General features: G+C 43.6%; 1 protein-coding gene across 1 annotated transcript in view; it reads right to left on the bottom strand.

Moving 5' to 3' along the window:
- LOC140735970 (uncharacterized) overlaps nucleotides 1–24,625 on the bottom strand; it is a 68,309-nt gene that overhangs the window by 42,064 nt on the left and 1,620 nt on the right. The window contains exons 2-3 of the mRNA XM_073061601.1: nucleotides 4,362–4,423; nucleotides 17–367 (exon numbers count right to left, since the gene is read on the bottom strand). Of these exons, the coding sequence (XP_072917702.1) occupies nucleotides 17–367; nucleotides 4,362–4,423 (413 nt within the window). The remainder of the gene's footprint in view (nucleotides 1–16; nucleotides 368–4,361; nucleotides 4,424–24,625) is intronic.

Below are 24,625 nucleotides of genomic sequence, written 5' to 3' on the forward strand. Positions count from 1 at the left end.
ACAAGATGTACTCTACCTGGCAATCACTAGTTACTTCCAAAGGAGCTTTAGGTATTGTGTGTAATGTTTGTAAATCTTCTGCGATCCACTCACATGCATTCACCTTCGCTGGTGTGGTAAATACAGTACTGGAAAGCTCCCTGATTTCTGATGCTTCACTTTGTGATATTTGCATAGAATGCTGAACATCAGAGAGAGAGCTTGGTTGCTTTACTTCCCCAAAATTCACAGGTTGGACCTTTTCCGGTATTTGTTCAAATGATGCCTGCACAGGTGTATTCAAAATGACTTTCTCTTCTGTGCTGTTGCTACTACTTCCTTGCACAAGATGCTGATACTTCTTTTTAAGAATAATATATTTTTCACCCTGAAATTAAAAAAAAAATTACAGCATTTTTTAAAAACTGGGACACACAAAAATTGCTAAGTATCAATACAAACTGCAGGACCAAAGAAGAAAGAGCAGAGAGTGAACAGAGGGTTGAGCAGCTCAAATTGACATGATGAGATGAGCCATTCAACACAAGGATGAGAGGTAAGGGCAAGGAGCAAGGGACGATAGGTGCATGGGTTGTGAATAATTGTTGACTGGACGTGGAGTGTACATGTCGAAAAAAGGTAAAATGATACCATTAAGACATCAAGTTAATAAGGGGTCAGGACCATTTGTACTAGAGCTGCAGGCAGGATAATGGATACACCAAATAATCAGTTGCCACAAGAAAATTCAATTATGTTCTTAATCTCAGATAGATTTCCATCACAGTTCTCCCCACATATTTGAATCAGTTGAGTAAAGGCTCATTGCACCTATATCTTCAGTCTTCAAATGGTGCTTAATACACATCATTCTGATACTATCTTGCTCCCAGTTTTTATTCTTGTTGTAGGTAAATTCATGCATGTAAATGGAAGGGATGTTGCAAAGATTATTGGGAGTGATTATGGAGAGAGGGTGATCAGCTTCATAACTCATGGGAGTAGGAAATGTTTGCACTTGAGTTCTTTTCAAAAATTCAGCTTTTACTTCCTGAATGACGACTGTGAGGATTTAATTCATATTCTAATAGTAGACACTGAGGGCTTTAGTACTTCTCCAATTATAAAAACTGGACTCTGGTTTGGATATTGGGCAGATTTTATCTTCTTTTCCCCTTTTCTAAGATCTTTTTGTACAATATCCATTGTTAAAGAATATTGTGTGGGTCGTTGTGCTGCATGATTTTGATGGAGCCTTGCCATCATCTCCAAAAATATCCCTAACTACTGAAGTTTACTTAAGCAATCTCAAATGTGAAATTTCTAGAGAGGGCACTGAATACACTTACTGGTCTAGTGCTCAAAAGATTTTAGTTGCAAGAGTACACTCAAAGACAGTACAGCTCTTGAAGCAAAACTTGAGAAATTTGATCAAGGTGTACACTGTTACGAATGCACTAAGTAATGTCTGGTTTATACAGAATGAAAAGAAAATTTCTCATTAACGGAAGGCCTAGGGTTATTGTTATAAAATTTTGGGAAAAGAAGCAGAAAGATGAGAAAAAATGTTTTACTCAAGTAATCATGATTAAAAATTCAATGCCTCTACAGCTGTTAGAAACACAATCCTCGGTATCTTTAGACAAGAATTACATAGAAAGTGCAAGAATATATTTCACAGCGATGGGAAAATAGGAATGGGCTGATGGAATTGCTCTCCTGAAAGCTTGCAAAGACTTGAACTATCTACTTCTATGCTTCAAAATAAACTCTAGAGTTCCAGTCTAAAGGCAAGTAAAATAATTATTTTTGATATGTAGTTACTGTTGTAATGAGGTAAACATGCACATCATTTTCACTATCATAATAATGACAAGATAATCTGAGTCATCAGTTACTGTCTATGATACCAGCAATATCTGATCAGTTTTAGATAAATCAAATAATAAAAACAAGAATTCTAATGAAACAGTGCAGCTGAAAGGAACAGATGGTCTCAGTTTCACAAGACTATTTATAGAAACATTATTAAGTTTATTGCTGATAATGAATCAATGAATGACTTGATTTATTCCACTTATGTTGATGGATTATAGGTACAAATTCAATGAAAGACTTCTTAGAAAAGTCACAATGATTAGGTAGAACCAACATGGTTTTCTGAATAGGAACTGTATTTGACAAATTTAGTATGATGCTGTGAGGATGTAATTAGCGGCATGGACAAGGAAGTGATGTAAAAGTGGATTGAAAAGATTAGTGAGAAAATTAGTGGGGAATGGGACTGCTCTCAGAGTCTGCATCGACTCAATGAGCCAAAATGGCTGCCTTCCATGTCAGATGGAAAAATGAAAAACTATGAAGCTAAGAACAGATAAACCATACACAAAAACCTGGAGGAACTCAGCTAGTGGACATCATCTATGGAAGGAAATATTCAACGCTTTGGACTGAGGCCCTTATTTAGACTAACAATAGATGGGAGATAGCCAGTATAAAAAACTCGGGAGCAAGGTGAACCAAGAGTTGGCAGGCAATAGGTGGATCATGGTGGAGAGGGGGTTGTTATAGGCAGGTGAGAGAGGAGAGCAACAAACACTGTCTTGCACACCAAGCAATCATATTGTCAAGTTCGCTGATGACGTGACATTGGTGGGGTTCATTACCAACAACAATGAGACGGCCCACAGAGAGGAGGCAGAGAGTTCAAAGCTTGGTGACATACAAATAGCTTCTACCTTAATGTCAACAAGACAAAGGAAATGGTTATTAACACCACTCACACCCCCCTTCTACATTGATAGCACAGCAGTGGAAACTACAAGCAATTTCAAACTCCTGGGAGTGCACATTTCACACAACCTCTCATGGTCCCAGAACACATCCTACACAGTCAAGAAAGCTCACCAATGCCTCTACTTTCAGATGAGGCTGAAGAAAGCTGGACTTTGCACATCCATACTAATATCATTCCAGAGATGCATAGTAAAGAGCATCCCAACAAACGACATCAACGTTGGTACAGAAACTGCATTGCAATGGACATGAAGGCTCCACAAACAGTATCAAATACTGGCACCAACCTATCCGCCACTGACATATATACAGAAAGATGCCAGAAAAGGGCCAGTGATACTGTGAAAGATTCTACCCACCCTGCTCATGGACTGTTTGTCCCACACCCGTCAGGGAGGAGGCTATACAGAACCCACGGCAGAACCACCAGTAACTTTCTCCAAGCAGTAAGACTGATCAACACCTCCTCCCACTAACTTTATTATTTCCTACCAGTCACCTTATGTACAGCCTAACATCACTTTATGGACCTGCTGGCATGAACATGAATTTCTCTAACTCCTGGTAATCACCCACCCCTTCTCTCCTTTTCCATCCCCCATTCTGGTTACCCTCTCACCCATCTTCTTCTCCTCACCTTCTCCTGGTTCAACCTCTTCTTCCCTTTCTTCCATGCTTCATGTCCTCTCCTATTAAAGTATTTCATCTTCAGCCTTTACCTCTTCCACCCATCACCTTTCAGCTTCTTACTTCATTCCCCCCGCCCCCACCCACAGACTTTCCTCTCACCTGGTCTCAGCTATCACCTGCCAACTTGTACTTCTTCCCCTCCCCACCTTCTTATTCTGGCTTCTGCCCCCATCCTTACTATTCAGATAAAGGGTCTTGGGTTGAAATGTCAACTATTTACTCCCCTCTGTAGATGCTGCCTCCAGCATTCTGTGTACACTGTTGAAGTTTTCCAGCATCGGCAGAATTTCTTGTGTTTATGAGGGAAGGGAGTGTGGAATAAAGGGAGGGAGGTGCTCCAACTTCCTCTTCCATCAAATTTAATCATTTTCAGCCCTTTATCACTTCCACCAATCACCTCTCAGATTCTGGCATAATTCCAACTCTCTCCATTATCTGCCTTTTTACCCACCATCATCTACTGGCACCTATCACCAGTTAGTTCTTATTCTAATTTTTTTGTACTGGCTGTCTCTCCTGTCTTTCAATCCATATGAAAGGATTTGATTAGAAACATTAACTGTTTGGAAATGTAAATCAGTCACACAACTAACCAGCTTTTTGGTTTCAGTAATGAACTCTTTATGATTCTCGACCTATGAAATTCAAAATAAATTTGCTCAGGTAACGTTCCCATTCCACTGGAATTGTAAACAAGAAATATAGAGCATACTGAAGGCTATACAAAGGGTATCAAAACTGCCACCACACACACACTTTCATTTATAGGATTCCCTATACATAATTGAATATCTAGGTGTATGTAATAAAGATTTAGTTGTAAATCTTTGTAAGCAAATTGTATATATTGGTAAAGAAAGCATGGAAGAAAGAAGTTAAATATAGCAAATACTCACATCTTCCTGTTTTACCACTGCAATCTTGTTGATAATATCTTTAAAGATATCACGATATTTAGCTGTGGAAAAATAAAGATTTTAGTATCATTTTGCATTGTAGCTCCATCCCTAGATCTAGAACATTCAATGCAGTTTTTTTTATAATTAAGCTTCAATAAAGTAAAAACTGATGCACCCATCAAGCAAAAGGTCATCTTCAACAGCTGTAATTTTTTAAAGTAGGAAAACAAATTTCAGAGGTGTGAGAAGGCTGATATATACTGTAGATTATCCAAAGTTAGTAAATATTCAAAATAATAACTTGGCAAAATAAATAATGGATTTTAAAATTACGGGCACAAGAACAATTCTGTAAATGAAAGGTTAATGTATAAGGACGGTTTGATGGCTCTGGGTCTGTATTGCTGGAGTTTAGAAGAATAAGGGGGGGACCTCACTGAAACCTACTGAATACTAAAAGGCCTCGATAGAGTGGATATGGAAATGGTGTTTCCTATTGTGGGGGAGTCTAGGACTAGAGGGCACAGCCTCAGAATCGAGGGATGTCCCTTTAGAACAGAGATGTGGATAAATTTCTTTAGCTGGAGGGTGATAAATCTGTGGAATTCACTGCACAGCAGCTGTGGAGGCAAAGACATTGGATATATTTAAAGTGGAAGTTAATAAGTTCTTGATTAGTCCAATATCAAAAGTTACAGGGAGAAGGCAGGAGAATGGGGTTGAGAGGAATAATAAATCAGCCATGATGGAATGTCGGAGCAGATGTATTACCTAATTCTGCTCCCATGTGCAATGTTTTTATGGTATTTGCATAAGATTTTAGACATACCACAGATCATGTACTGTATGCAATTCCAGTATTGATATTGATTTATTGTTGTCACACTGAGTCAAAAACTTAAGCCATCCACACAGATCATTTTAAGCCAATTACTTTGAAATAGTTGGGGGGGGGGGCTAAACCAATAACAGAAGACAGAATATATGTTACAGTTACAGATAAAGTATAGTGTGGTTGACAACAAGGTGCAAAGGCTATAAAACCATAAGCTATGTGGATATAGACCAGTTTTTCCTCAATCTTTTTCAGCACAACATCTCCCTAAAGCACCTTCATGTTTGCCAACGCCCCTCTTAGGCGCAATATACCTCCCGGCACTTCCATTGTGTAAAAGCATGTCTACCTTATGCTAATATCAGAAACATTATTCTGCTTTAAATTTTTATTTGTCTTTAAACCTAGCTTACACAGTACCTGTGCACTGTACAGCAGCTTCAATATCAATGTGATCCTTGAGCTTGATGGCTTTTAGCAAGAGTTGAAATATCTGGTTCAAGTCGTGTCAGCAAAAACCTCAAGTCCCCACGTGTAACAGTGTCCAAGTGGTTTGTTTTTTTGTGAGTATGTGGTTCACTGCACTGAAGCCTCTTAACAAGGTAGGAGGATGGAAATACAATGAAAAGCAGTTTGGCTCTTCTCCAATGAGCAGGAAATTTCATATGACAGTGTAGCCACATACCACAAAAGCCAACATGTTTGAAAATCATTTTTGCTTTTTCATCATTCTGAATTTTGATAAATTTCATCTTGCAAGCTCTCTTCCTGTTCTTCCACGTTGCAAAGAAATGAGTTAATTACCCAGTCCAGAATTTCCAGATCGTTCAAATCCTTGAATCAATTCTGAAAATCTTTCTTCAGTGACTGCATGTGTAAGCAGTATTCTTGCAAATCACTGTCTGTGAGAGAAAGTGTTATACTTTCCATGCAGGGCAACTGTAAGAACATTCTTCTCCCAGTGTTTTGCTTATATATTTTCAATTTTCCTCTAAAAGTGGCCACTGCACATTTTGTTTGGATTAAATTGAAAGTCTCACCCTGCAGTTTCATATTTAGAACATTCATTTTCTCAGACAGATCGGCTAGGTATGCCTCATCTTGTTTCCCCAAGATGACTTGGAGCAAAAATTCAACCACAATGTCAAAAAGATGAAGGAATCGTTTTAAGCAGCAGCCTTGTGATAACCAACACACTTCAGTGTGAAGCAAGCAAGCATTCAAATTCTTCACTGTTATCTTGGCATAACTGGTGGAATACTCTGCGATTTAATGATAAGCTTTAACTTTGTTGATAGCAGATATTACAAGAGTCATGCTTGAAAAAAGTCTTTAGCTGAGGTATTTGGCTGTGAGATGTTGACAATGAATTACGCAATGGATTGCAGACAGACTTGGAATTTCTTTTTTCATAAATGCCGCTAAACCAGCATAGCAACCTGTGCTCCATCTGTTGCACAGGAAATCATGTTCCTAATCGCAATTCTTTTATCTTCAATATACATTTTGAACTGGCCATAAATTGATTCTCCATTGATATTTGTTTTTAACTTTTTACAAAAGAGAATCTCTTCATAAACTTATCCATTTTTAATAAACCATACATATGCCATTAGCAATGCCTCATTGTCTCACAGTTGACTCATCCAGTTGTATCCCAAATTCTGTTTATTGTAGCTCTATGCATAGTTGATACTCAATGTCTTCACTCATTTCGTCAATAAGATGAGCTAGTTATTACTTAGAGGAATTGATTGTAAAATACTGGTGTCCATTTTGAGAACAGTGGTGAGCACTTCTGATACAGTAGGCATTATTATACACTCAATGACTTGGTCTTCACAGCTCCTGGATTCTGAGCTCCACTACTAATGTAAACATTCACTTGACGTCCACTCTATACAAGCCTTTCAGTGTCTGGTAGGTTTCAATGAGATTTCTCTGAACTGTCAAATAAAGGACCAGAAGCATCAAGTGCTCCTTATATGTTAAGCCTATGTCTCTGGGATCATTCTTGTGACCTTCCTCCAGACCCTCTCCAGGGCCAGCACATCTTTCCTTAAATATGGGGCATCAATTACCTATAATATTCCAAATGTGGTCTGACTAATGCCTTATAAAGCTTCAGCAGTACATCCTGTATATATTCATGTCCAAAGAATGATAATATTGCATTTGCCTTCATTACTACTGACCCAACTTGCAAATTAACTTTGAGAGAAACCTGAACCAAGACTTCCAAGACCCTTTGCAACTCTAATTTCTGAATTTTCTTCCCAAATAAAAAATAGTCTATGCACTTACTCTTCCTGCTACAGTGCATAACCCCACACATCCTTATGCAGTATTTAACCTGCCACTTCTTTCCCCTCTGTCCCTAGATGCCCAAATCCTTCTGCAGAGTCCCTACTTAAAGGATTCTACCTGTTCCTTCACCTGTCCTGCTGACATCTGCAAACTCCATCAGTTACTTCATCCAGATTATTAATGAAAAGTTGCAGTCCCAACACTCACCTCTGCAAACTCTACTGATCACTGGCAACTATCCCAGAAATGACCCCTTTATTCCCACTCCGACTTCTGGCAGTCAGCCAACTTTTTTCCATGCCTCTAACACATGGGTTCTTATCTGTTTAACATCTCAGGTGTGGCACCTTGTGAACGTACTTCTGAAAATTCAAGTAAACAACATCCACTGACTATCTAAATGGCACATTGCCTCCCAAAGAATTCCAACAGATTTACAGGCAAGATTTCCCTTTACAAAACTCTGCACACTTTGCCATAATAAAATCAGTTTTAGTATCACAGGCATATGTTGTAATTGTTGTTTTATGGCAGCAGTACATTGTAACACATAATAAAAACTATGAATTACAGTAAGAAATATACATGATTAAATTAGTAATACAAAACAAAGTGAGGTAGTATACTTGGGTTAATTTTCCATTTAGTAATCTGATGGCGGAGGGGAAGAAGCTGTTCCTGAAAAGTTCAGTGTGTGTCTTTGGGCTCCTCTACCTCCTCCTTGATGATAGCAATCAGAAGAGGGAATGTCCTTGGTGATGAGGTCCTTAATCACCAGGGAAGTAGTCACCCCCAAGTTACAGGAGGCGAGTAGCTGTGTGACTGTCAGGAGAAATGGAAATGTGCTAGCGCAGTTAGCACAGAACAACCCTGGGGCCATTCCTCTCAATAATAAGTACACCATTTTGGATACTGTTGTGAGGTATGACCTCCCAGGTGAATGCCACAGAGACCGGGTTACTGGCACTAAGCATAGGTCCGTGGTGCAGAAGGGAAAGAGGGAGAAGAGGGGATCAGTAGTGATAGGGGACTCATTAGTCATGGAAAAAGACAAGAGATTCTGTGGATGTGAAGGGGAAACCCGGATGGTATGTTGTCTTCCAGGTGCCAGGGTCAGAGATGTCTCGGATCATGTCCACAGCATTTTGGAGAGCGTCAGAGAGCAGCCAGATGCCTTGGTATATATTGGTACCAATGACATAGGAAGGAAAAGCAAAGAGGTCCTGAAAAGAGAATTTAAAGAGCTAGGTAGAAAGCTGAGAAGCAGGACATCCAGGGTAGTAATTTCTGGATTGCTGTGCCATGCATCAGTGAGGGTAGAAACAGGATGATTTGGCAGATTGATGCGTGCTTGAGAAGCTGGTGCAGGGGCAGTGCTTCAGGTTCTTAGATCACTGGAATCTCTCGTGGGAGAGGTATGATCTGTTCAAAAGTGATAGGTTGCACCTGAAACTGAGGTGGACCAATATTCTAACAAGGCAGGTTTGTTAGAGCTGTTCGGGAGGGTTTAATCTAATTTGGCAGGGGGGTGGGAACCGGAGTGAAGGGACTCAGGATAGGATGGATGGTAAAAAAGCAAAGATAGCATACAGGGTGACTGTCAGGAAGGGCAGGCAGATGATGGGGCAAATTGCAGCCAGCAGGGCGAGTATCAGTGCATGAAGGATGCTGAATCAAAAAGGGTAGCAAATACAGTACTCAAAGTGTTATATCTCAATGCATGGAGTACAAGAGATAAGGTGGTTGATCTTGTTGTCAAGTATGATGTTGTGGCCATCACTGAATCGTGGCTAAAGGATAGTTGTAGTTGGAGCTGAATATCCAAACTTGCACATTGGATCGGAGGGATAGGAAGGTAGGCAGTGGGGTGGTGTGGCTCTAATGGTAAAGAATAGCATTGAATCAGTAGAAAGATGTGACATAGGTTGGGAAGATGTTGAATACTTGTGGGTTGAGTTTAGAAACTGCAAAGGTAAAAGGACCCTGATGGCAGTTATATACAGGCCTCCCAAAAGTAGCTGGGATGTGGACCATAGATTATAGATTACAATGGGAAATAGAAAAGGCATATCAAAAGGGAGATTATGATAATTATGGGAGATTTCAACATGCAGGTCAATTGGGAAAATCAAGTTGGCAATGAGATCTAAAGGGAGTGAGTTTAATGAATGCCGACGAGGTGACTTTTTAGAGCAATTTGTCATTGGGTCTACAAGGGGATCAGCTATACTGGATTAGGTGTTACGTAATGAACCAGAGGTGATTAGAGAGCTTAAGGTAAAAGAACCCTTAGGAGACAGTGATCACAATATGATTGAGTTCAACTTGAAATTTGATAGGGAGAAAGTAAAGTCTGACATAGCAGTATTTCAGTGGAGTAAAGGAAATTACAGTGGTATAAGAGTAGAATTGGCCAAAGTAAATTGGAAGGAGCTGCTGCCAGGGATGACAGCAAAGCAGCAATAGCATGAGTTTCTGGGAAAAATAAGGAAGGAGCACAATAAATATATTCTAAAAACAAAGAAAAACTCAAATGGCAAAATAGTATTCATGGTTGACAAGGGAAGTCAAAGCTAATGTAAAGCAAGAGAGGGAATACAACAAAACAAAAATTAGTAGAAAGACAGAGGATTGGGATGCTTTTAAAAACCTTCAGAGATAAAGTATCATTTAGAGGAAAAAGATGAAATATGAAAGCAAGCTATCAAACAATATCAAAGTGGATAGCAAAAGTTTTTTCCAAGTACTGTATGTAAAAAATAGAGAGATGAGAGTGGATATAGGACTGCTAGAAAATGAGGACGAGAAACAATAAAGTGGAACAAGGAGATGGCAGATTAACTAAATAAGTATTTTGCACCAGACTTCACTGTGGAAGACACTAGCAGTGTGCCAGGTGTTGAAGGGTGTGAAGGAAGAGAAGTGAGTGCAGTTACTATTACAAGAGAGAAGGTGCTCAAAAAGCTGAAAGACCTAAGGGTACACAAGTCACCTGGTCCAGGTCAAATGCACCCTAGTGTTTCGAAAGAGGTAGCGGTAGAGATCCACTGCAAACTTAATGTGGTGATAGGCAAACTGCAACAGGTCCAGGTCCTTGCTTAGGCAGCAGTTGCTTCTGGCCATGACCAACCCCTCGAAGTACTTTATCACAGTAGATGTGAGTGCTAACAGGTGACAGTAGTTGAGTCAGCTCACCCCGTACTTGGGCACTGGTATGAATGCTGCCTTTAGAAGCAGGTAGGAACCTCTTTGACTATAGCAGCGAGAGAACTGAAGATGTCCTTGAACACACCCGCCAACTGGTTGGCACAGATTCTACTTTATCATATACTTCCAAGTGCTCCAAAATTTTATCATTAATATACTCTAAAATCTTTCTAATCATTGACAAGTTTACAATTTACTGCCATTTGCATCCCTCCCTCCCTTCTTAAACAGTAGCAATACATTTGCAATTTCCACTCCTCTGAAACCCTGCAGAACTGTAACACAGCTCAATACATCATGGAAACAGGTCTCCCCTTTATGTACTCTCTCTACACTTCTCATTGCCTCAGTAAAGGAGCCAGCATAATCAAAGACCCCATCATCTTGGACATTCTCTCTTCTCCCCTGTTGCATCAAGCAGAAGATTAAAAAAAAATATGTAACATCAACCTCAAGAATAGCTTCCACTCTGCTATTATAAGATTACTGAATGGTTCCCTAGTACAATAAAGTGCACTCGACCTCACAATCTATCTCATTATAATCTTGCACCTTATTGTCTATCTGCATTGCAGTTTCTCGGTATCTGCTGCACTTGGTATTCTGCAATCTATTATTGTTTTGATCTGTATGAACAGTATGTAAGACAAGTTTTCATGCAACTTGGTACATGCAACTATAACAAACCAATATCCTCCCTGACTCAGTGATCTTGAAAGATCATTATTAATGCCTCCACACTCTCTTCAGCTACTTCATTCTGAACTCTTGTCCAGTCCATCTTGTCCATGTGATTTATCCACCTTTAGGCCTTTCAGTTTCCCTCATACCGTCTTCTCCTTAGTAATGCCTACTACAGTCAAGAGTGCATCTTCAAGTCAAGTCAACTTTTATTGTCATTTCGACCGTAACTGCTGGTACAGTGCATAGTAATAATGAGACAACATTTTTCAGGACCATAGTGTTACATGACACAGTACAAAAAACTAGACTGAACTACGTAATAAAAAAAAACAGAGAAAGCTACACTAGACTACAGACGTACACTGGACTGCATAAAGTGCACAAAAACAGTGCAGGCATTACAATAAATAATAAACAGGACAGTAGGGCAAGGTGTCAGTCCAGGCTTTGGGTATTGAGGAGTCTGATAGCTTGGGGGAAGAAACTGTTACATAGTCTGGTCGTGAGAGCCCGAATGCTTCGGAGCCTTTTCCCAGACGGCAGGAGGGAGAACAGATTGTATGAGGGGTGCATGGGGTCCTTCATAATGCTGTTTCCTTTGCGGATGCAGCGTGTAGTGTAAATGTCCGTAATGGCAGGAAGAGAGACCCCGATGATCTTCTCAGCTGACCTTACTATCCGCTGCAGGGTCTTGCGATCCGAGATAGTGCAATTTCCGAACCAGGCAGTGATGCAGTTGCTCAGGATGATCTCAATACAACCCCTGCAGAATGTGATGAGGATGGGGGGTGGGAGATGGACTTTCCTCAGCCTTCGCAAAAAGTAGAGACACTGCTGGGCTTTCTTTGCTATGGAGCTGGTGTTGAGGGACCAGATGAGATTCTCCGCCAGGTGAACACCAAGAAATTTGGTGCTGTTTACGATCTCTACTGAGAAGTCGTCGATGTTCAGTGGGGAGTGGTCGCTCCGTGCCCTCCTGAAGTCAACAACCATCTCTTTTGTTTTGTTCACATTAAGAGACAGATTGTTGGCTCTGCACCAGTCCGTTAGCTGCTACACCTCCTCTCTGTAAGCTGACTCGTTGTTCTTGCTGATGAGACCTACCACGGTCATGTCATCGGCGAACTTGATGATATGGTTTGAGATGTGTGTTGCAGCACAGTCGTGGGTCAGCAGAGTGAACAGCAGTGGACTGAGCACACAACCCTGGGGAGCCTCCGTGCTCAGTGTGATGGTGTTGGAGATGCTGCTCCCGATCCGGACTGACTGAGGTCTCCCAGTCATGAAGTCTAGGATCCAGTTGCAGAGGAAGGTGTTCAGGCCCAGTAGGCTCAGCTTTCCAATCAGTTTCTGAGGGATGATTGTGTTGAATGCCGAACTGAAGTCTATGAACAGCATCCGAACGTATGTGTCTTTTTTGTCCAGGTGGGTTAGGGCCAGGTGGAGGGTGGTGGCAATGGCGTCATCTGTTGAGCGGTTGGGATGGTACGCAAACAGCAGGGGGTCCAGTAAGGGGGGCAGCAGGGTCTTGATATGCCTGATGACGAGCCTCTCGAAACACTTCATGATGATGGATGTAAGTGCAACGGGATGGTAGTCATTTAGGCAGGACACTGAAGACTTCTTCGGCACGGGGACGATGGTGGTGGCCTTGAAGCACGTTGGAATGGTGGTGCTGCTCAGGGAGATGTTGAAGATGTCAGTGAGAACATCTGCTAGCTGGTCTGCACATCCTCTGAGCACTCTACCAGGGTGTTGTCTGGTCCAGCAGCCTTCCTTGGGTTGACCCTGCACAGGGTTCTTCTCACGTCAGCCACGGAGAGACACAGCACCTGGTCATTTGCAGGAGGGGTGGACTTCCTCGCCGCCACGTCATTTTCCATCTCAAACCGGGCGTAGAAATTATTCAGCGCATTTGGGAGGGAGGCATTACCTGCAGAGTCAGGTGATGTTGTCTTGTAATTGGTGATGTCCTGGATGCCCTTCCACATGCGCTGCGTGTCGCGCTGTCCTGGAAGTGACTGTGGATTAGCTGGGCATGTGCACGCTTTGCTCCTCTGATGGTTCGGTCAGTTTGGCCCTTGCTGTTGTTAGAGCTGCCTTGTCGCCTGCTCTGAAGGCGGGGTCGCGTGACCTCAGCAGCGCACGCACCTCTGCGGTCATCCATGGCTTCTGGTTAGCACGTGTAGTGATGGACTTGGACAGAGTAACATCATCAATGCACTTTCTGATGTAGCTGGTCACTGATGCTGTGTACTCCTCTAAGTTGGTAGAGTCGCCATCGGTTGCAGCCTCCCTGAACATGTGCCAGTCAGTGTGCTCAAAGCAGTCTTGAACAGCAGATATGGCTCCTGCTGGCCAGGTTTTCACCTGCTTCTGAACTGGGCTGGAGCACCTGACGAGCGGTCTGAATGCTGGGATTAGCATAACAGAGATGTGGTCTGAATATCTGAGGTGGGGCGGGGCTCTGCCCGGTATGCGTTAGGGATGTTTGTGTAAACCAGGTCCAATGCGTTCTCCCCCCTCGTTGCAAAGTCCACATACTGATGGAATTTGGGGAGCACTGACTTAAGGTTCGCATGGTTAAAATCACTGGCGACAATAAACAGACCATCAGGGTGTGCGTTCTTCAGTTCACTAATAGCCCCATACAGTTCACACAGCGCCTCCTTAGCATTAGCACTGGGGGGGAATGTAGACACCGAATACAAGGACAGAGGTGAATTCACGTGGCAAATAAAATGGTCTGCATCGAACTGCCACAAACTCCACTAGCGATGAGCAGTATCTGGAAACCAGCACAGAGTTCTTAAATTAAATAAAATAAATTTAACAAAAGGCAATGCAGGATAATATCTAAGTAGTAAAAAGAGGCAGGGCACAAAGCAAGCAAACATCAACATTCTCAATATTAATTTTATGGAACTCACATTTCATGAAAATTCATATTTTCAGTTGATAAATTTAAGATTATGGAGGTTTCTGGTCAGCAATAAAAATGATACAGTAGCAGGATCTTTCTTATTATAAAGGATACACTGACAGTGTAAGAATGGACCACAGGATGCACCCTTAAAAATCACTCTACTCAGTTGGCAGAACACACATTTGATTCAGACAATTGTGGATTACAGACGTCATCACAATCAAGACTAACAGTTTAGCACCGTTCAGAGGAAACACGCTTCAAATAATCATTTCATGGAAGCAGCTGTCAGATGTTTTATTTTAACCACACTCAACTGGATAACAATGTTACTAGTTACACACAAAGAAAAATGCTGGTTTATTATGTGGCAACCCACTTTCCAGTGCACTTGAACCGGCTCACAAAACGGTGCGCGCTGGCAGAGAGGCCGGCCCCAAAAAGGGCGCCAGGCCTTCTTCACCAGCAAGGGGAAAAGCCCACGCGTGGGAAGGGACTGTGAATATGTGCCCCCTACAGCATTCCTGCCCGAGAAGGGCGGAAACGGGAAGGCTTAAAAGCGAGGCTGCGAAGTTTGAATAAAGCTTTAACGCAACTGCAACACACCGTCTGCATGTCATTATTCTAGCGCTGTGTGTAGCACACCGCTACAATTGGTGACCCCGACAGCCCAAACGATATTTGGACCAAAGATGAACGACGCCGCATCTGTTCATGCCGTTTCGTTAAAACTGCCAAGCTTCTGGACACTGCGACCTCACCTACGGTTCCAACAAGCAGAAGCCCAATTCCACATTCGGCAGATAACCTCGGATTCCACACGTTACTACTACGTGGTGAGTTCCCTCGACCAGGAGACGGCCGCCCAGGTTGAGGAGTTCATACAGTCGCCCCGGAGGATGGCAAATACACAGCATTCAAAGCCCTGCTCATAAGGACTTTTGGACTCTCACGGCGCGAGCGAGTTGCACCTGGATGGTTTGGGAGACAAGCCGCCATTGGCATTAATGAACGAGATACTGGCCCTGGCTGAAGGACACAAGCACTGCCTCATGTTTGAGCAGGCATTCTGAGAGCAGCTGCCCGAGGACATACGCCTGCTGCTGTCCGACGCAGATTCCAGCGACCCCCGGAAGGTGGTGGCCAGGGCAGATGTGCTGTGGAAAGCTAAGGAGAGTGGGGCATCCGTCGCACAGATCACCGAGCCATGCACCCAACAGCAGACCGGACCAGGCCCGGCAGCAGAGCCCACAAAACCCAGAGGCAGGAGTGCGGAGACCAAGGAACAATGGTGCTCCTACTGTTACGGATTCAGCAACAATAAATATATAAGTGAGGCAGGGTTTTTTTAAAATAACAAATAAAACATTTATTAAACACTGAAAAACAAACTCCAAAAGTAAACAAACAACTAACGCAACCGGAAATCAGCTGCTGTGTGGCAGCTTAAACAGTTCTTAAAGGGATAAAGCCAAAACAGTTCTTAAAGCGATGTGGCAAAAACAGTTCTTCAAAGTAGTACTGCGAAAGTTCAAAATGCTTACAGTCTATTAAAGGAGAGACTTTTTTTAGACGATTTAAATTCTCTTTCACATCGTGTTGCTGCAGTTCCCAGTCGAACTATACTTTTCCCGGAGAATTTACGAAGATGAAAATGAAACGGCTTAAAGGCACTGACCTTTCCTTGACAAAACTGGACCCAACCCTTTCTGCTCTTATCGCAGGGGCTAACACGGGGACAGCCAACGAATTCCTTCCAAATGAGGATCAAAGAAGGTCAAACCTGTTTCACCGTCGAAATTGTCTTTCCTCGATCTTTTAGCTCTCGAACTCCGAGCTTTACTCTCCACTGATTTTTAACTGGCAGTATTATAAAGAAACTGCCAGCAATGACCTTTTAAACTTTAGGCATTAAAGAAAACTCCATCTTTCAACGGAACTGCGTCATAATATTGGACCACGCAGTAGCATGGAGTCAAAATGGCAAATCCAGCCACGACCTGCCCCTCCTCACAGGGAGGGGTCCTCCTTTTATACTCTGTTGAAAAAACCTGTCACATGACCTCTACTGGCAAAAAAATGATGTCACTCCACCATCACAAGACCATTACCTTAAGTCCAGTATAGTTTCAGCACCCCGTCACATGACAAGTACAAGATACCCACAAGTACGTAACACTACCACCGGCAGTGGGGCACAGAAGCCTGCCGCTATAGCCCGCCCTGCAACTTCCCAGGAAACGCCAGGGCCAGCCGCCACTGATGGCTACGGCGGCTGGCCATCAGGATAGCCTCCTATATGTCTGGGACAAACAGTCAGGACGCCGCTTTTTGGTTGACACCGGGGCTGAGATCAGCGTCTTACCTCCGACGAGTTACGACACCCGCAACAGAGAACCGGGACCCACCCTGCGGGCCGCAAATGGCAGCACAATATGGACCTACGGCACCCGTACGGTGCGGCTACAGTTCGGCTCCAGCCAGTTCACGTGGGACTTCACACTGGCCACCGTGGCCCAACCACTCCTGCGGGCAGATTTTTTGCGAGCTCACAGCCTGCTGGTCGACCTGCAAGGGAAGAGACTAGTCCACGCCAAGACTTTTCAAACGTTCTCCCTGGGTGAAGCCAAGTTGCCAGCCCCACACCTGGACTCCATCACGCTGTCCGACAACGACTTCACCAGAGTCCTGGCGGACTTCCCATCAGTTCTGGCACCGCAGTTCACGGCAGCCATGCCCAGACACGGAGTACAGCACCACATCCCGACCCAAGGACCACCCCTCCACGCCCGTGCTCAAAGGCTTCCCCCGGACAAGCTCTGACTGGCGAAGGAGGAGTTCATGAGGATGGAGGAATTGGGGATCATACGGCAGTCCGAGAGCCCATGGTGCCCAAAGCAACAGGGGACTGGAGACCATGCAGCAACTACCGCAGACTGAACAAGGCTACAACACCGGACGACTACCCTGTGCCGCACATTCAGGACTTTGCAGCAAACCTGCATGGCGTAAGAATCTTTTCCGAGGTAGACCTCGTCCGGGGATACCATCAAATCCCAATGCATCCGGACAACATCCCCAAAATAGCACTCATAACTCCGTTCGGCCTTTTCGAATTCCTCCGAATGCCGTTCGGCCTAAAGAATGCCGCACAGACGTTCCGGCAGCTCATGGACACGGTGGGACGCGACCTGGACTTTGTATTCATCTATTTGGACGACATCCTCATAGACAGCAGTAGTCGTCAGGAGCATCTGTCCCACCTCCGTCAACTCTACGCCCCACTGAGTGAATACGGTCTAACAATCAACCCGGCCAAATGCCAGTTCGGACTCGACACCATCGACTTCCTGGGCCACAGGATTACTAAAGACGGGGCAACCCCTCTACCCGCCAAGGTAGACACTTCCCCCAACCCAACACATTCAAAGGTCTGCAGGAATTTGTGGGTATGGTGAATTTCTACCACCGCTTCTTCCCCTCAGCAGCCCGAATCATGCCCCCGTTCACCCTGATGTTGGGTAAGGGCAGGGACATTACCTGGGATGAGGAGGCCGCAGCCGCTTTTGTTAAAAAGAAGCCTTGGCAAACGCCGCGATGCTGGTGCACCCCAGAACGGACATCCCTACCGTCCTCTCAGTGGACGCATCCGACACAGCAGTCGGTGGAGTGCTGGAACAACTCATCGAGGGTCACTGGCAACCCCTGACATTCTTCAGCAAACACCTATGACCACCCGAACTCAAATACAGTGCTTTCGACCAGGAGCTGTTGGCATTATACCTGGCAATCTGGCATTTCCGGTACTTCTTAGAAGGTAGGCCCCTCACCGCGTTCATAGACCACAAACCGCTCACCTTTGCGTTCACGAAGGCGTCCAATCCCTGATCATCCCACCAGCAGCGACATCTGTCCTACATCTCTGAATACACAACAGACATCCGGCATGTCTTGGGAAAGGACAACGTCGTGGTGGACGCACTATCCAGACCTACCATCCAGGGGATGGACTATGCAGCGCTGGTAGAGGCGCAGCAGGCAGACGATGAGATCCCTAGTTACAGGACTGCTGTCTCCGGTTTTCAGCTCCAAGACTTCCCCGTAGGCCCAGGTGAGAGGACCCTACTGTGTGACGTAGCTACCGGCCAACCTCGCCCCATCGTCCCGGCAGCCTGGCGGCGGCGAGTTTTCAACTCCATTCACAACTTAGCGCACACCTCCATCAGGGCAACCATCTGGATGGTCTCCAACAGGTTCATTTGGCACGGACTCCGCAAGCAGGTCAGTGAATGGGCCAAAACGTGCATGCAGTGCCAAACAGCCAAGGTGCAGCGGCACACCAAAGCCCTGCCGCAGAAGTTCCACCCCACCCGCCGGCGTTTCGACCACATTCATGTGGACATTGTGGGCCCCCTGCCAGTGTCACGAGGAGCGCAGCACCTCCTAACTATCGTAGACCGGTTCACAAGATGACCAGAGGCAGTCCCGCTCGCTGACACCACCTCCGAATCCTGCGCCTGAGCACTAATTGCAATCTGGGTATCTCACTTTGGTGTACCGGCCCACATTACCTCCGACAGAGGTGCCCAGTTCACCTCCAGCCTGTGGTCGGCTGTGGCCAGCCTTTTGGGAACACAGCTGCACCACACAACTGCCTACCACCCACAATCGAACGGGCTAGTGGAGCGTTTCCACCGTCACCTGAAGTCGGCTCTCCTGTCCCCCTGCAAGGGCCTAACTGGGCGGACGAACTTCCATGGGTCCTGCTCAGAATCCGCATGGCACCCAAAGAGGATCTGCACACCTTGTCGGCCAAGTTGGCGTACGGCGCACCCGATCGTCCCAGGAGAGTTCATACCTGCCCCCATACCAGGAACCCGCAGCAGTCCTGGACAGACTACGTGAGAGGCTCGGTAACCTGGCCCCCATACCCACTTCACAGCATGGACAGAGCCCGACCTGCGTACCCAAAGACCTGCAGAACTGTAAGTTTGTTTTTGTACGCCGGGGCAGACATCGGGCACCGCTACAGTGGCCCTATGAGGGGCCATTTAAGGTGATCAGGAACAACGGGTCCATGTTCGTACTGGACATTGGTGGGAAAGAGGAGGTTTTCACAGTGGACCGACTCAAGCCAGCCCATGTGGACTTGGCGCAGCCAGTCGGGGCTCAGGCACCGCGGTGCAGAGGCAGACCTCCCAACCAGAGACCAACTCAGACTGTGGACATTGGGGGGTGTATCGCTGGTTCTGGGGGGGGGGGGGTTATGTGGCGACCCATTTTCAAGTGCACTTGAACCGGCTCACAAAACGGTGCGCGCTGGCAGAGAGGCCGGCGCAAAGCCTTCTTTACCAGCAAGGGGAAAAGCCCACGCATGGGAAGGGACTGTGAATATGTGCCCCTTATAGCATTCCCGCCCGGGGAGGGCGGAAACGGGAAGGCTTAAAAGCGAGGCCGCGAAGTTTGAATAAAGCTTTAACACAACTGCAACTCACCATCTGCATATCGTTATTCCAGCGCTGTGTGTAGCACACTGCTACAATTAGCAGCCCACTTAATGTCCAACTGCTACCAAGCAAACCATTAATATCATATAGAATTAAAAGCATTGCCTTTGAGATTGATGGAATTATTTAACTTAAATATGTCCATTACACTCAACAGTAGTCTGGGATTCTAATCCTAAAAATATATCCTCATTGAATTTAATATTTCATTTGTAATACAATGGATATACACTTTTGCAAAATACAATTTTTGAAGTTGGCACTGCTTATTTCATTTCTTTTAATTTCCTGCAGTTCTTTCTTGATAGTGTATCTCCAAATTGTATTGTTTATTCCCAACTAAAATCATCCAGCTATTTATCTAAAACAATTGAGCTTAATGGAATTGTTCCACATATTCTGATAATCTCTAGTGCCTGTAGTAGCCTTGCAACCTCAGATTCAAATGTAAAATTTACCTCTGTTTACTGCAAATTTTATACAAGTTCACACTGTACATAATGGAATGTGCTTACTAGTAGTGTATGCCCAGAACGAATGAGGTTTATAAATTATACTTGAGATTTCGCAGCAATGTTTCTGAAAGTTAGTGCAATTTTTTTTTTAAAAGTCACATACTTATTGGTTAGCTGACTAACCACAATGTTTTGAACTGCAGAACAAAACCATTAAACTTACAAGGTTCTATTCTGCCTGACATGCTGCTGCACTTTATCGCCTGAGAAGCCTTGGTCTTGTTAACTTCCGTGCAAGTTTTCAGAACTACGTTCTATGCATTTACATTTTGGTTTCCATCAGAATGACAGCCCAGATAAGCAGAAAACTGATGATATGGTTTACTCAAATGAAACCTAACAGCCTACCCCAGTGTAAACCTTCCAACCATTGTCTGGTAGGATCAATCTACGTGACCCATATGGATATGCTTAAAGCTCAGAGTGAAGGGCAGAAATATTTATCTGGTGGGCTTAGTGCGATTGATTGGTTGAATTTGTGCATCCCCATATTTTACCTACCTACACCACACTTTTTCTGTAAGGTAACATTATATTCTACATTCTGTTATTACTTTTCCTTTTGTACTACCCCAATGTATTTATGCTTAGAATGATCTGTCTGAACAGTCTGCAAAACACTGCTTTTCACTGTATCTTGGTACATGTGCTAATGATAAACCAATTACCAAATACTTACCCAGTATTAATATAAATCTTTGGGAAACATATAATAAGAAGTTAGCTAATCAGTGGGCAGCAAATGTAAAATCTAATTTATATTCTCAAAGTCCTTAAATGTTTTAATTGGAGTTGTACGGCACAGAAACAGGCTCGTTGGCCCACCCAGTCCACCACTGCATTGCTATACACTAAACCCATTTTTAATCCAAATGCCTCTTGAACGTAGTGATTATATCTGATTCCATTTCCCCTTTCAGCAGAATTTTTACTCTCATTTCAAACTCTTCAAGAAACATTCCCTTCAACCTCAATTTAAGTTCCTTCCTTTCACCTTAAACCTAAGAATTCTTGATTTCGACACCTCAACCACATGGGAAAAATATTCTATGTACTCCATCTGTGCCTCTCATAATCTTGTAAACTTTTATCAGATCACCCATCAGCCTCCTTTGCTTCAGTAAAATAAGACCAACCTCTCTAACCTCTCCCTATAACGAAAGTCCTCCAACCCAGGCAACATCCAAGTGTATTTCCTCTGCATCCTCTCCAACACCACACCTTCTTTTAGCATGACAACCAGCACTGCACAAAGTATTCCAAGAGCAGTGAAAAGTTGTAACATTATATCTGAACTTTTATATTGTATGCCTGGACCTACGTAGGCAACTATATAATGTATTTTTCACCACCTACCCACGTTGTCACTTTCAGGGAACAAGGGACTTGAATCCTAAGGTCTCCCTTGTTCATCAATGTTTCTTAGCATCAATAGTGCATATGTCCTACATAAAATGCTGGAGGAACTCGGCAGAACTGGAGAAAAAATGCCGAGGAGTAGATTTGAAAGGTGGGGTGGGGGGGGGGGGGGGGGAGGGGAAAAAGAAACACTAGGCGAGAAGTGAAACTTGGAGGGGAACGGATGAAGCAAAGAGCTAGGAAATTGATTGGTGAAGGAGACAGAAGGCCATGGAAGAAAGAAGGGGGGGGGGGAGAGGAGGAGCACCAGAGGGAGGCAATGGGCGGGATAAGAGATAACATGAAATAGGGATAAGGGGATGGGAAATGGTGAATGGGGGAGGGGGTGGAGGGTGGAGGCACAACCCCCTCTGGTGCTCCCCCACCCTTTTCTTCTATGGCCTTCTGTTTCTTTCATCAATCAACTTCCTAGCTCTTCGCTTCATCCCTCCCCCTCCAAGTTTAACTTCTCACCTGGTGTTTCTCTCTCCCCTACCCCCACCTTCAAATCTACTTGTTTTTCTCTCCAATCCTGCCGAAGGGTTTCGGTCTGAAACGCTGACTGTACTTTTTTTTCCATAGATACTGTCTGGCCTGCTGAGTTCTTCCAGTATTTTGTGTGTGTTGCTTGGATTTCCAGCATCTACAGATTTTCTTATTTGTGTCCGTGTCCTACCTTATTTCATCTCAAAATGCATTACATTGCAATTGCTCATATTAAATTCCATCTGCCAAAAACTCTGCCTATTCTCCAACTAATCCAGATTGTGCTGTAGCCTTGGACAATTTTTCTCACTATATCTAATACCATCAACTTCCATATCATCTGCAAGCTTAATCATTCTTCCTACAGTCACATTCAAGTGATCAATATACATTACAAACAACAAGGATCCTAGCACTGATCCCTGTGGTACACTGCTGGTCAGGCTTCCAAACAGAAAAACAACTTTCCACAACTCTTTTATACCTCCTATCACCAAGCCAATTTTTGATCTAATTAGCTGCCTTGTCCTACGTGCTTTAACATTTTAGATTATCATATTTTAGATTACTGTTAAATGCTTTACTAAAGTTCATACAGATAAGGCTACCAACCTGTTTCAATATTCTTGGGTTACCACCTTAAAAATTCAATTATTGAGAGAGGATTTCCTTTTTTCAAAGCCATGCTGACTCTCCCTGGATCAACCCCTGCTTTTCCAAATTTACATTTATTGTGTTCCTTAGAATTTTCTCTAATAATTTCTATACCACTGATGCCAGGTTAATCAGCCTGGCTTATCCCTGCTATGCTTTTTTTAAAAAAAGGAACATTAGTTACCCTTCAGTCTTCTGGCTCCTCATCTGCACCTAACAAAGTTGTAAAATACCTGTAAGAAACCCAGCTAGATTCTTCTTTCCTTTCAAAAGTATCCTGGGACAGAATTCATCTGGCTCTGAGGATTTATCAACCGTTATACATTCCATGTCATCTAAACAACTGCCCCCACCTCCCACCACTACCCTACTTGAACTCATTATTTTCTATTTCTTTTTCCTTGGTGAATGCAGATGGGAAGTGTTCATTTACTCCTATGGTACCTATCAGGACTAACTTTTCCCCTGGCAACCCTCTTGCACCTGACATCCTTATAGAATAGCTTGGAGTTTTTCATAACTTTACTTGCCAAAGATATTTTATAGTCTTTCTTCTCTCCTACACCTATATTCCTCATGGATTTTAGTAAGTTGTTTGATTAGGATCCAGATGGTAAACTCATTCAGAAATTAAGGAAGCATGTAACCCAAGGAAACTTGTATACGTGTACTCAAAGTTGGCTTGCCCTCAGAAGGCAGAAGGTGGAAGTAGATAAGAGTGTCTATTGTCTGTCGTGTGGTGACCAGTGGCGTTCCATAGGGAACCGTTCTAGGACCTCTGCTCTTTGTGATTTTTATAAATGCCTTAAATGAAGAAGTGAGTAAGAAGTGAAGTGGGTTAGTAAGTTTGCAATGACATAAAAGTTAGTTATATTGCGGATCGTGTAGAAGATTATTATAAGTTACAATGTAACATTGATATGATGCAAAGCTGGGCTGAGAAGTGGAAGATGGAGTTCAATCTGGAAGGGTGTGAAGTAGTACACTTTAGAAGGTTGAACTTGAAGGCAGACTGCATGGTTATTGACAGGATTTGCAGCAGTGTAGAGGAAAAGGAGGATTTTGGGGTCCATGCCCATAGATCCTTCAAAGTAGCCATGGAAGTTGATAGCTTGGTTAAGTAAGCATATGGTGTGTTTGGCTTTATTAGTCAGGGGATTGAGTGAAAGAAGCACAAGGTAATGTTGGAGCTCTATAAAACTCTGGTTACACATTTGAGATATTGTGTTCAATTCTGGGCGCCTTTTTTTTTGGAAGATGCGGTCCAGAGGCTTGCCAAGATGTCCTATGAGGAAAGGTGAAAAAGCTAGGGATTTTGTCTTTGGACTGAAGGAGGACACGAGGTGACTTGATTGAGGTGTATAGATAAATAGAGTGGATAAACAGTGCCTTTATCCCAGGATGGCAATGGTTAATTGAATGCATATTTTTAAGATAATTGGAGGAAATTGTAGGGGGAACATCAGAGGTAGTTTTTTTGCAGAAAGTGATAAGAATGTGGAATGCAATGCCAGGAATGATGGTAGAGACAGATACATTAGGGACATTTAAGAAATTCTTACATTAGCACATTTTGTGAAGCCAAGTTTTGTGTATTTATTGTTTACTTTCTAAAAATGTATTTTAACTGGATTATGGGCCAAAATTAATTATGTTTTCCACATTAATCATAGCAAACAAAAAATGTATCTGAAAATACAAACCTTAATACAGTATGCCCAATTTTTTTGATACATCACTCC

Source organism: Hemitrygon akajei, chromosome 11, assembly GCF_048418815.1.
Source record: "Hemitrygon akajei chromosome 11, sHemAka1.3, whole genome shotgun sequence".
Lineage (NCBI taxonomy): Eukaryota > Metazoa > Chordata > Chondrichthyes > Myliobatiformes > Dasyatidae > Hemitrygon > Hemitrygon akajei.